This window comes from Cucurbita moschata, unplaced genomic scaffold (assembly GCF_002738365.1).
Source record: "Cucurbita moschata cultivar Rifu unplaced genomic scaffold, Cmos_1.0 Cmo_Scf00029, whole genome shotgun sequence".
Classification (NCBI taxonomy): domain Eukaryota; kingdom Viridiplantae; phylum Streptophyta; class Magnoliopsida; order Cucurbitales; family Cucurbitaceae; genus Cucurbita; species Cucurbita moschata.
Window position 1 is genome coordinate 796,434 of NW_019268545.1, and position 12,714 is coordinate 809,147.

At 34.0% G+C, this 12,714-nt stretch overlaps 1 protein-coding gene across 1 annotated transcript; it reads right to left on the reverse strand.

The window, feature by feature from the left end:
• Nucleotides 1-7,376: 7,376 nt before the first annotated feature.
• On the reverse strand, nucleotides 7,377-8,431 carry LOC111464062 (non-specific lipid-transfer protein-like protein At5g64080). Its single transcript, XM_023108119.1, has 3 exons — nucleotides 7,998-8,431; nucleotides 7,853-7,879; nucleotides 7,377-7,735 (listed from the first exon to the last, which is right to left on the reverse strand). Exons 1-3 carry the CDS (start codon nucleotides 8,341-8,343, stop codon nucleotides 7,572-7,574), a joined length of 537 nt encoding a protein of 178 aa, XP_022963887.1. The 5' UTR covers nucleotides 8,344-8,431; the 3' UTR covers nucleotides 7,377-7,571.
• Nucleotides 8,432-12,714: the final 4,283 nt, after the last annotated feature.

Sequence of the window (12,714 nt, forward strand, 5' to 3'; positions counted from 1 at the left end):
GTCGTTCGTTGAGGGAAGAGATATGGTTTCGTCGTTTGAGGGGAGAGATATGTTTTCTCATTTGACTTTTTGTCGTTTGTTGAGGGGAGAGATATGGTTTCGTCGTTTGAGGGAAAAGATATGCTTTTTGTCGTTCGTTCGTTGAGGGGAGAGATATGGTTTCGTCGTTTGAGGGGAGAGATATGTTTCCTCGTTTGACTTTTTGTCGTTCGTTGAGGGGAGAGATATGGTTTCATCGTTTGAGCGGAGAGATATGTTTCCTCGTTTGAGGGGAGAGATATGGTTTCTTCGTAGATATGGTTTCCTCATTCGTTGAGGAGAGATATATGGTTTCTTCGTTCGCTGAAGGGAGAGATATGGTTTCCTCGTTTGAGGGAAGAGATATGGTTTCCTCATTCGTTGAGGAGAGAGATATGGTTTCTTCATTCGCTGAGGGGAGAGATAGGGTTTCGTCGTTCGCTGAGGGGAGAGATAGGGTTTCGTCGTTCGCTGAGAGGAGAGATATGGTTTCCTCGTTTGAGAGGAGAGATATGGTTTCATCGTTCGTTAAGAGGAGAGATATGGTTTCGTGGTTTCGTCGTTTGTTGAGGGAGAGAGATATGGTTTCCTTGTTCGTTGAGGAGAGAGTGGTTTTCTCGTAGATATGGTTTCCTCATTCGTTGAGGAGAGAGATGGTTTCTTCGTTCGCTGAGGGGAGAGATATGGTTTTCTCGTTCGCTGAGGGGAGAGATATGGTTTTCTCGTTCGCTGAGGGGAGAGATATGGTTTTCTCGTTTGAGGGGAGAGATATGATTTCGTCGTTTATTGAGGGGAGAGATATGGTTTCGTCGTTTATTGAGGGGAGAGATATGGTTTCGTCGTTCGTTGAGGGAGAGAGATATGGTTTTCTTGTTCGTTGAGGAGAAAGTGGTTTTCTCGTAGATATGGTTTCCTCATTCGTTGAGGAGAGAGATATGGTTTATTCGTTCGCTGAGGGGAGAGATATGGTTTTCTCGTTTGAGGAGAGAGTGGTTTCCTCGTAGATATGGTTTCCTCATTTGATATGGTTTCCTCGTTCGTTGAGGAGAGAGATATGGTTTCTTCGTTCGCTGAGGGGAGAGATATGGTTTCTTCGTTCGCTGAGGGGAGAGATATGGTTTCCTCGTTCGCTGAGGAGAGAGATATGGTTTCTTCGTAAATATGGTTTTCTCGTTGAGGAGAGAGATATGGTTTCTTCATTCTCTGAGGGGAGAGATATGGTTTATTCGTTCGCTGAGGGGAGAGATATGGTTTTCTCGTTTGAGGAGAGAGTGGTTTCCTCATAGATATGGTTTCCTCATTGGTTGAGGAGAGAGATATGGTTTCCTCGTTTGCTGAGGGGGGAGATATGGTTTCTTCGTAAATATGGTTTTCTCATTCGTTGAGGAGAGAGATATGGTTTCTTCATTCTCTGAGGAAGAGATATGGTTTCTTCGTTCTCTGAGGGGAGAGATATGGTTTCTTCGTTTGCTGAGGGGAGAGATATGGTTTTCTCGTTTGAGGAGAGAGTGGTTTCCTCATAGATATGGTTTCCTCATTCGTTGAGGAGAGAGATATGGTTTCTTCGTTCGCTGAGGGGGAGAGATATGGTTTTCTCGTTCGTTGAGGGGAGAGATATGGTTTCCTTGTTTGAGGGGAGAGATATGATTTCGTCATTCATTGAGGGGAGAGATATGGTTTCGTCGTTCGTTGAGGGAGAGAGATATAGTTTCGTCGTTTGAGGGAGAGAGATATAGTTTCGTCGTTTGAGGGAGAGAGATATAGTTTCGTCGTTTGAGGGGAGAGATATGGTTTCGTCATTTGAGGGGAGAGATATGGTTTCCTCGTTTGAGGGGAGAGATATGTTTCCTCATTTGAGGGGAGAGATATAGTTTCCTCGTTTGAGGGGAGATATGTTTTTTGTCGTTCGTTGAGGGGAGAGATATGGTTTCATCGTTCGTTGAGGAAGAGAGATATGGTTTCGTCCTTCGTTGAAGGAGAGAAATATGGTTTCGTCCTTCGTTGAAGGAGAGAAATATGGTTTCGTCCTTCGTTGAAGGAGAGAAATATGGTTTCGTCGTTCGTTGAGGGAGAGAGATATGGTTTCGTCGTAGATATGGTTTTCTCGTTCGATGAGGAGAGAGATATGGTTTCCTCATAGATATGGTTTTTTCGTTCCATGAGGAGAGAGATATGGTTTCCTCGTAGATATGGTTTTCTTATTCGATGAGGAGAGAGATATGGTTTCCTCATAGATATGGTTTTCTCGTTCGATGAGGAGAGAGATATGGTTTCCTCGTAGATATGGTTTTTTCGTTCGATGAGGAGAGAGATATCATTTTCTCGTAGATATGGTTTTCTCATTGATGGGAGAAATATGGTTCCTCAATGATTTGGCTTTCTCGTTCATTGAGGAGAGAGATATCATTTTCTCGTAGATATGATTTTTTTGTTCGTTAAGGGGAGATGTGGTTTCTTGTTCATTAAGGATAGAGATATCATTTTCTCGTAGATATGGTTTTCTTGTTCGTTGAGGGGAGATATGGTTTTGTCGTTGGCTGAGGGGAGAAATATGGTTTTGTCGTTCGCTGAGGGGAGGGACATGGTTTCGTCTCTCGTTGAGGAGAGAGATGATTTTTTTGTAGATATGATTTTCTCATTCGTTGAGGGGAGAGATATGGTTTCGTTGTTCGTTGAGGGGAGAGATATGGTTTCGTTGTTCGTTGAGGGGAGAAAAATGGTTTCGTCGTTGGTTAAGGGGAGAAATATGGTTTTGTCGTTCGTTGAGGAGAGAGTGATTTCCTCGTAGATATGATTTTCTCGTTTGTTGAGGGGAGAGATATGATTTCCTCCTTTGTTGAGTTTGTTGAGGAGAGGGTGGTTTCCTCGTAGATATGATTTTCTCATAGATATGGTTTGTGAGGGGAGAGATATGGTTTCGTGGTTCGCTAAGGGAGAGATATGGTTTTGTTGTTCGCTGACGAGAGAGATATGGTTTTCTCATTCGTTGAGGAGAGAGATGATTTTCTCGTAGATATCGTTCATTAAGGGGAGGGATGATTTTTTCGTAGATATGGTTTTATTGTTCGTTGAGGGGAAATATGGTTTCATCGTTGGCCGAGGGGAGAAATATGGTTGTCATTCAGTGAGGGAAGAAATATAGTTTTGTCGTTTCGTAGGGACATGGTTTACTAAGATTCGTTGAGGAGAGAGATGATTTTATTGTAGATATGGTTTCTCTTTGAGGAAAGAGATATGATTTAGTCGTTAGTTAGAGGAAACTTGAAGACCATTAATTTTTTTGTTTCTTTATTTTTTTAAGGAAATTCTTGGAGTTTTTTTTATCTTTTCTTCAAAAATCTTATAAATTCTGAAAATTGAGTAGTCTGTGTTGGGGAGAGATATTTGAAGGAAGGGGAAGAATTTAAGGATGAATTGTTTTTTTAATTATTTTTATTTGATTATTTATTATTTTACTTAGGATATTACAATTTGGACATCACTTATCTAAAAAAATATTTACCATTGTCTCCCCTGCAAAATTACCTTTGTTTCATCCTGCAAATAGGTAGATATGCGATCGTTTCAATTTTTTTTTTTTTTTCTTTCAGAAATTTTAGTACTTGAGTAGCTCCCAAACCAAAGAATTGTTTTTTTAATTATTTTTATTTGTTCATTTATTTATTAATTGTTTTTTTAATTATTTTTATTTATTTATTTATTATTTTACTTAGAATTACCTTGGGTTTGGCCTTTGTCTGTTTCTTTCTTTTCTTTATCTCTAATTTTTCCTGTCTCTTTCTTTTCTTTGTCAGAAATTTCATTGTTTTTTAAATTTTGATACTGTCTGTGTGAGGCTATTACACCTTCTAATAGAATTTCCTTTGATTTCTGCGTTAGGCTATTACACCTCCTAACAGAATTACCTTTGATTTCTGCGTGAGACTATTACACCCCCTAACAGAATTACCTTTGGTGTCTGTGTCTACCTTGGGAATTACCTTTGGTGTTTGCGTTAGGCTATTACACCTCCTAACAGAATTACCTTCGGTTTCTGCGTATTTGCGTGAGGCTATTATACCTTCTAATAGAATTTCCTTCGGTTTCTGCGTGAGACTATTAAATATTTTAACAGAATTACCTTTGATTTCTGCGTTTTTGCGTGAGGCTAATACTCCTAACTGAATTACCTTCGGTTTCTGCGTTGAGACAATTACACCTTCTAACTAAATTACCTTCGGTTCCTGCGTTGAGACAATTACACCTTCTAACTGAATTACCTTCGGTTTCTGCGTTGAGACTATTATACCTTCTAACAGAATTACATGGCTATTACACCTTCTAACTGAATTACATGACTATTACACCTTTTAACATAATTACCTTCAGTTTCTAGACGAGACTATTACACCTTTTAACACAATTACCTTCAGTTTCTAGGTGAGACAATTACCTGCTATTACACTTTCGAACACAATTACACCTTCTAACACAATTACCTTAAGTTTCTAGGTGAGACTATTACACCTTCTAACAATTACCCGGTATTACACTTTCTAACAGAATTACACCTTCTAACAGAATTACCTTCCATATTACCTTGTGTGTGAGGCTATTACAGGATTACCACACCTAACAGAATTACCTTCTATATTACCTTGCCTTTCTATGCCAGGCTATTACAGAATTACCACACCTAACAGAATTACCTTCCCTTTCATCCATAAACATTTCTAATAATTATCACCTTTTTTTTTTTTTTCAATCATTTTTCTCTCTCTCTCTCACTTTTTTATTGTCATTTTTTTTTTCTTTTTTATTATAAATTTAATTTTCATAAATATGTTTTAATTAAATATATAATTGACTATAACACATTAAAAATAATTTTGATATACTACATTATTCTATTATTATAAATTAATATAAATAAACATAGTTATAAGGCAACATACATTAAAATAACTTACGTAAACTATTAATTAATATGTTATTAAAAAAATATTAATGAATGTTCTAATAATAAAAATGTTAAATTTAATTACTTAGTTTTCTATGATTATTTGTAATTAAAACATTATTTGATGATTAAAAATTAATAAGTTAATATATACATACACCCTTCTAAAATGAAACAAAGTAATGATTATGATATTTTATATTTCATTTATTTCTATGTTTTCTTAAGCCCAATCAAACTAAACCAAACATGAACTATGGCCCATAATGTTTGGGTTACCTACACAAATTTTTAAATCTATGAGGACCCATTCATAAAAAGAAACGTACGCACCCGTTATAAACCCCCGATTTCTGACCCTTTATAAAGAATCTCACACGAGACCCAGCATCCTTGGTGTCACATTGCCGGAAACCTAACTATGGTATCATTTGTAATGGGCCAAAGCAGACATTATTGGCTAATGGTGGGCTTGAGTTGTTACACGTAGAATGTGACTAATCATCCATTCTTCCTACCTGAACCGTATATAATTAATGTCATTGTTATCCCTTATTGCTTACTAACCTATAACATTGCACTCTTAAAACGCTTTTAAAATATTTTTAAAACCTTCTTTGACCCCTTTTTTTTTTCAAAAACGGGTTAGACGCTAGAGTATATGTCGCCCATGCCAACAGCAACTCAAGCTTTAATGGGTTGATTTAATCGAATATTTTGGAAACGTATTCAAATTATCTTTTATTGGTATGAAAAAATTAAATAAATGTTGAAATAATGGAAGAAAATACAGCCTTAGATTTTAATAAGAATAGTATTATTGGTATTTTATTAATAACATCTGGTACGAAGTTTTGCAGCTCACAATTTTTATAAATTTATAAATTTCATATATAATTATTTCTGGGTCTACAATATTATTGCCATTTATTTTACATTTATATTTCATAATTATTTTAGAATAATTAATAAAAATACCCAAATATGCACCTGTCTAAAAAATATATTCTTTAAGCTAACAAAAAAAAACTTTTTAAAAAAAAAAATTGCTCTACATTAAAAAAATATCTATAAAATTTTAAACTAACGTTGACACCTTTTACCGCTATAAAAAAAAAAAAGTTTTAAAAAATTCTTACTGTCAATACATGGACGAAACTCGTCTATCGCTACTTCATAGATTAATTACAAACGTTTTAATGTTAAAGGTTATTTTATAAGTTTTTAAAAAGTTTAAGGGTATTTTCGAAGTTTTTAAAAATATTGTAAGGGTATTAATAAAAAGTTTAAAAACTTAAATCATTTTAAAATGACATAATTATTTTTGAAACAAAATATTAACGGTTTTCATCGCAAACTAACGGTAAAAATATTTTTGAACTTTTTTTTAGTTCGGTATTTTTAAAATTTAAGGATATTATTGAAACTTTTGAAAATTTAAAATATTTTTTTTTTAGATAAAATTGAAGTATTTATAATATGCTATATATTATTATTTTACAATTTCTTATACTTATTTAATGATATTTTAAAATTTAGAATTTAAAATTATTTCGTTCCTTTCAACTCTATTCAATTTTTATCTTAAATTCAAAATTTAAACCCTCGATTTTAATCCTCAAATTTATTTAAAAATATTATTTATTTTTGGACAATATATTATCAATAAATGAATACTATTACTTTGAATATGTATAATAATATTTTGATGTGACAGGTATGGTAGCCATATAATTGAATGAGTTAGTACATATTAAATAAAAATAATAATAAGAATTTTTAACTTTAAAATAAATTTAAAAAAAAAAACTATTAAACATTACATTAAATAATAATTTGAAAGATTATCAAATTGGTTATTTTTAAAATTTTAGAGATTAAAAGTTCACCAAAAAATAATTCAAAACATTTATCTTTTCCTATAAAAAGACCAACCATAATTATGGTCGGTGGGGAGTTGCAGCACTCGAATCTTGAATTAAATTCCCAATTAAATATTCACTTTTTATTTATTATTTATTTATTAAGTTTAGAACTATTGAAAAATTATTACAGCATTTTCTCTTTAAACATAATTCAATTGATTTATAAAAATTAAAATTTTAAAAATGTGACAATAAATGTTTTAAAGTGAAAAAAAATAAATAAATTAGGAGAGCATATTGCTTTAGACTTTGGACAAAAATTGTTTAAAAATAAAAATTAAATAAAAGTTAAAGGGAAAGATAAATTTTAGAGAGAAAAAAATAAAAAGAGAATAAAGTTTAAAAGAAAAAATCTAATAAATGCTTGAACTTTCTATCAAATATATTCCTTACTAATTTAAAAGTTTTAAAAATTAATTAATTTATCCAATATAAATTAAAATAACAATATTTCATTTAAGCAAAATAATAATAAAAGGAATAATAACTGAACGGATTTGAAAGACTAAAAAAATTAAATATTATAATCTGCTTTGAGTCACACGCCATAAATTATACCCATAGAGAAAGGAACCCAAAGCCAAACACTGCCAACAAATTTTCCCTTCCACAAAATAAAAACACAGAAAACAAATTTAATTTTCCCCAAATTCTCCTTCTCTCCCAACCAAAACGACGCCGCATGCCCCTCAGAAACTGCTCAACAGAGCAACTCCTATGGCGCCGATTACAGATCCAACTGACACCATCGCTCCCGTCGCTGCCGACTTTCCAGGTCCTGGAGCCGCCGTCGGCTCGTTCACCGCCGGTGCAATCGCCGCCTCCGATTTTGGCGAGTTTGCCGGCGCAATCGCTGCATGCAAATAGAATAAACGCTCAGACATTTCCTCACAAACATTCCGAAATCCAGATCGGTATCATCAGACTAAGATTAAGACTAATCGAAAAGCGTTTAGAGAAGAAATCGTACCAGGAGAACCAGCAGGAGAGTTCGACACTGAGAAAACAAAAAGAAATCAAAGATTTCACTCAAATAGATCAGTTCCTCATTTACCTAGGGTTTCATTTTTCTCAAAATCGAAATTGAAAGAGCGATTTGGAGGAATTAGTCTTACATTTACAGTTAGAAGCAGCAGGAGCAGAGACTTTGCAAGCGGCAGGGAGAGAGAGAGCCTTGGTGACGTTAAGGACGACGCCTAATTGTGCACTGTTCTTGAAGGCCTGGCAGAGGCAGTCAGCGTCGGCTTTGAGAACAGTCTTGAGGCCAGTGCAGCAGGATCCTTCGGGCTTGGTGGTGGTACTGTCGTTGGAGACAAAGGAGAGGCAGTCGGCCATGTTAAGGATGAGGCTGGAGCAGTCCACAGCCGGCGCTGGAGCGTCGTGAGCGGCGGAGACAGCGGAGAGATCTAGAGAGAAGACAGCCAGAGCGAAGAGAGCGAGAAAAAGCTTGGCGGTGGCCATTTCTGAGAGGAAAGAGAGAGGGAAAGGTCAGTGGGGGAAATGGGAAAGGAGAAGTGGGGAAGTGGGGAGTGTGGATTGAAGTTGGTGAGGGCCATTTAAATAAGGAGATTTTGGAATGTTTATTTTATTTTTTTAATTATTAAAATAAAATATAAAAAAAATAAAAAAACCTTTTGAACTTTTGGTGTAAAAAAATAATTTTTAAGAAATAATATTTAGTTTTACAAAGAGAGTATATTTATATTATATGTTTCACTTTATTTTATTTACTTATTCATCCACTTCTTACAATCATTTCTTTGCTATGGGTATCAACGTGTCGATTTAAACATAGTTTATTAGTGGTGCTAAAAAAAATTCGATAAATCAAAAAATCGGATCAATCCGATCCAACTCATACAGTTTCGTTTGTGTTGATTATAAACTTCAACTTAGATTCTGAATCTTGATCATGGGTCGTCACAGTTCAATATATTACGTTGTTTGTATTGTTGTGTAAAAGCTCAAGCTCACCGCTAGCAGATATTGTTTTTTTTGGGCTTTCTCTCAAGGTTTTAAAACGGGTATGTTAAGGAGAGGATTCCCCACCCTTATAAGTAGGTTCGTTTCCCTCTAATCCACCTCCCTTAGAGGCAACATCCTCGCTGGCTTTGGCTCTAATATCATTTTTAAAAGTCCAAGCTCCTCGCTAGTAAATATGGTTCTTTTTGTGCTTTCACTTCTAGGCTTCCTCTCAAGATTTTAAAACGCGTATGTTACAGACAGGTTCCTTCACTCTTATAAAGAATGTTTTGTTCCCCTCGTCAACCGATGTGAAATTTTTAAAATTTAAATCAAGCATAACTGCAACATCCCGGACCCTAGAGTCGAGAAGTATTTTTATCAACTTAACAAAAATGGTATTTTTGTAAATTTTTTTTAAAAAAATGTAATTTTGAAAAGGACAGAAAGATGTGGGAAAAACGGAGAGTTCAATTACAGATAGACAACCAAACAACCCGTTAAAAAAGGCAATATATACATATACATATATATTTATATATATTATATTGTCCTTAATTAACGTGCAAATTACTAATTAAGTAACTAATTTATTCATTAGAGGCCCACTCTATTAATATGGACATTCTAAATAAGTTTCATTATGCTTTTTAAACAAAATATTGCATTATAAACATATTATATATATATATATATATATATATATATATATATATACACACAGGGAGCCAAAGAAAATAACCATAGGGTAAAGTAGCGAAATGTACATTTTGAACCAAATTATAATTTTTGTTTGGTCAACCTTAGTTGACCTAATTTCTAGTTCCATTGATCAATCTTCTCATGTCAAATCAGCATAATTTATTAACCCAATTGATTAAAACGTATATCTTTTAGTTAGGTGTGTATATCGAACCCAAGATTTGAAATGTTGGACTCACCCAACCTGAATCATGAGAGTTGGGTTAGGTTGGGTTGGATTAATGTTTTGGAATCAAACTGGTTCGATTTGAGTTCAGTGGACAAATTTTTGGGTTAGACTCGAATCGAACCAATCATTATTAATATATATACTATTGGAAAACAAAAACAAACCTAAACCTAAGTCACATTGTCGGCCCTCATCACAACATTTAGCATTATTCGACCATCACACTTAGCACTCCTAGGCACATTTAGCATACTCCTCGACCCTCGCAGATTCTAGTCACTGTTGCCTTCCATCGCAGTGCTAAGTAGGTAGACTTCTCACAACACTTAGCATATGCCTTACTGACACTCATGTCACCACTTTGAAGACTTCTCGCAACACTTAGCATATGCCTCACTGACACTCATGCCGTCGTAGTTGTAGGAATCACTGACACTCATGACTTCTCGCAAAACTTGAAATTTTGGGTTGGTCCCAAAAATTTTCTTAACCCAATTCGACCCATGTACTATTAGGAATCACGAACCTCTACAATAGTATGATATTATCTACTTTAATTTTCCCAAAAGGTCTCGTACCAATGGAGATGTATTCCTTACTTATAAACCCACGACATTCCGTAAATTAGTGAATGTGGGACTCCCTCCCACTAACCCTCAACATGTACACCTAATTTTTGGTTAAGAAGTATGAGGCTCGAATCCTTTCGGTTCATATGCTGTTGAACTAAATATAGAGTAAAAAGTTAAACCGAACATTACCGAGCTAGTTAAAGGGTTATAAATTTGACAAAAAAGAATATTATAGATTTGAATTTCGACTCGAAAATATTAATAAATAAATAAATAAATAAAAGTTGGATAAGGAAGAAAGTGAGGCCAAACATGCCACGCGTTGGGATCAAATGGGAAAGCAAAATAGGAAGGTAGTTCATAGCTTACGCAACGCAACGCACCGTTTTATTTGAAGACATTAATTTGGTGGGACCATCCCAAGTTCGAAACACTCAACAAACAAACACCTTTATTTCTTTTCCAAGAATAATATAATTCATCAAACAAATAAAAAATAGAAAAAAACTTTTATTTATTTCTAAATTTTGGTAATGGCCAAACAATATATTATTTCCTATTTTTGAAAATTTGTTACTAACATTTTGTTTACGCTCAATAATATTGTTCAAATATAAATATAAATGACATGCGAAATCACGTCATCAGATCTCGTTTAGACAGAGATTGAAAAAGTTCGATGATTCAAATAAATCAACTCAAAAAAATTATGTTCTAACCCAGCCCAATCCACAAATGACGAAAAATAGAGTTGCTACAACGTGCATGACATGACGGTAAAGTGTGGAATATTTTATTTAAAATAGTTCATAAATGATGTCATGAACTTAAACCGTTTGAAAATAAGATCATTAAAATTAAACAATGAAAATTTAAATAAAATAAAGATAAGAATAATACAATGTCCTGATTTAACCTAAGAGTTACAAAATAAACATAAATGCAACTACCTTAATATTGGTCTCATGGCCTTTGCCACGACATCGCTGTCATCCTTACAAGAGTGTCTTGTCTTTACTTGACATGTAAGAGTGAAATACTTAATAAGTGACCCTACTATAAGGGTTGTGAAATGTAGTCATATACAACATGGTGAGACCTATAATTTAAGACATCATTTCATTATCTTAGGGCCCTTTCCAGTCCGAGCTTCAATTGGATGTATAACTTCTCTACACACGATCCACACGTGTGCAAACATGGCCGGGCACACTCGCTAACGGGCTGTTGCTGGACACTCGGAGAGAATAACGATCGTCGTATCATCATGACGAATATAAATTTCATAACTAGTCTCATAGTGTATGCATCCATACTCATCATAATGGGGAAGAATTTCGATGTACGTAAGTAACACACACAATTATGCATGAGGTCCTCCTACTTTCCGTCATGACATAATAAATGATGTAAGAAAAACCTCCATATTTCGTAACACGTTAAATTCGATAATTATGCGTATATAATTCTTATACATTATTTCATACATAACATAGCTTCCATGACATGGCATACGGAGACTGTGCATCATAAATTACTTTATCTCAAAACATTTCATGACATATCATAGCATAATATTAACATATCATAACATAACATAATTGATCGTAACATAACATTTTGTTTATATCATAGCATAATTTAACCTCAGTGAGTACATATCACTTTTATATGTAAGTGGATATCACGTTCATGCACATCAACTCTTTATATATCACTTTCATGCATGTAGAGTCCCGTATAGAAACGAAGCAAGTTGTTTTTTCGTGAGTGGTTCAGAATTACAGATTGGTCAAAAGTCCGTTTTATCCTTGTAATTGCATCCTACACTCTAAGTACAACTGATCCTCTAATGAACAATTTGTTTATGATCCAACTATAAACGAAGTACCTTTCATGGAACTATTCATTTACTTACCGTATACTGGGAGAAGTGAATTTCGCGAAACTATGCTTCCAACTCCCTATTTTGTCAAGTCTCCAAAATGGTAGACATATTGTATCGACTAGACAACGTACCAGCGTGGATTACATTTCTATTTTTACTATCCAATATATCTTTTGTGTTCAATTCATTATAAAGTATCTTTATGATAGAAAAGTGATGGGATTTTAAAAATACTCAATCTAGAGTTATGTTTTTATTTAAATTTGTGATCAATTTTGGTTAGTGAGTTGTCTCATAACTATTACTATGAAAAAACTATATTAAATGTAGGTTAGTATATGAGCTATATTAGGTTATGAATCATGCCCCTTATTTATAAAATAACATTTATAGTAAAGGGTTGTATATAGTAAATATATATATATATATATATATATATATGAGTCGCTACTACATGCATGACATGACTGATACGAGTG

Excerpts from the sequence above, each read along its gene's own strand:
- LOC111464062 (XM_023108119.1), bottom strand. The coding sequence starts at position 8,343 with ATGGCCACCGCCAAGCTTTTTCTCGCTCTCTTCGCTCTGGCTGTCTTC. Across the intron at positions 7,880-7,997 it reads TGCTGCTTCTAACTGTAAAT|TGTCGAACTCTCCTGCTGGT; the intron begins GTAAGACTAATT and ends TTGTTTTCTCAG. Across the intron at positions 7,736-7,852 it reads CTCTCCTGCTGGTTCTCCTG|CGATTGCGCCGGCAAACTCG; the intron begins GTACGATTTCTT and ends ATTTGCATGCAG.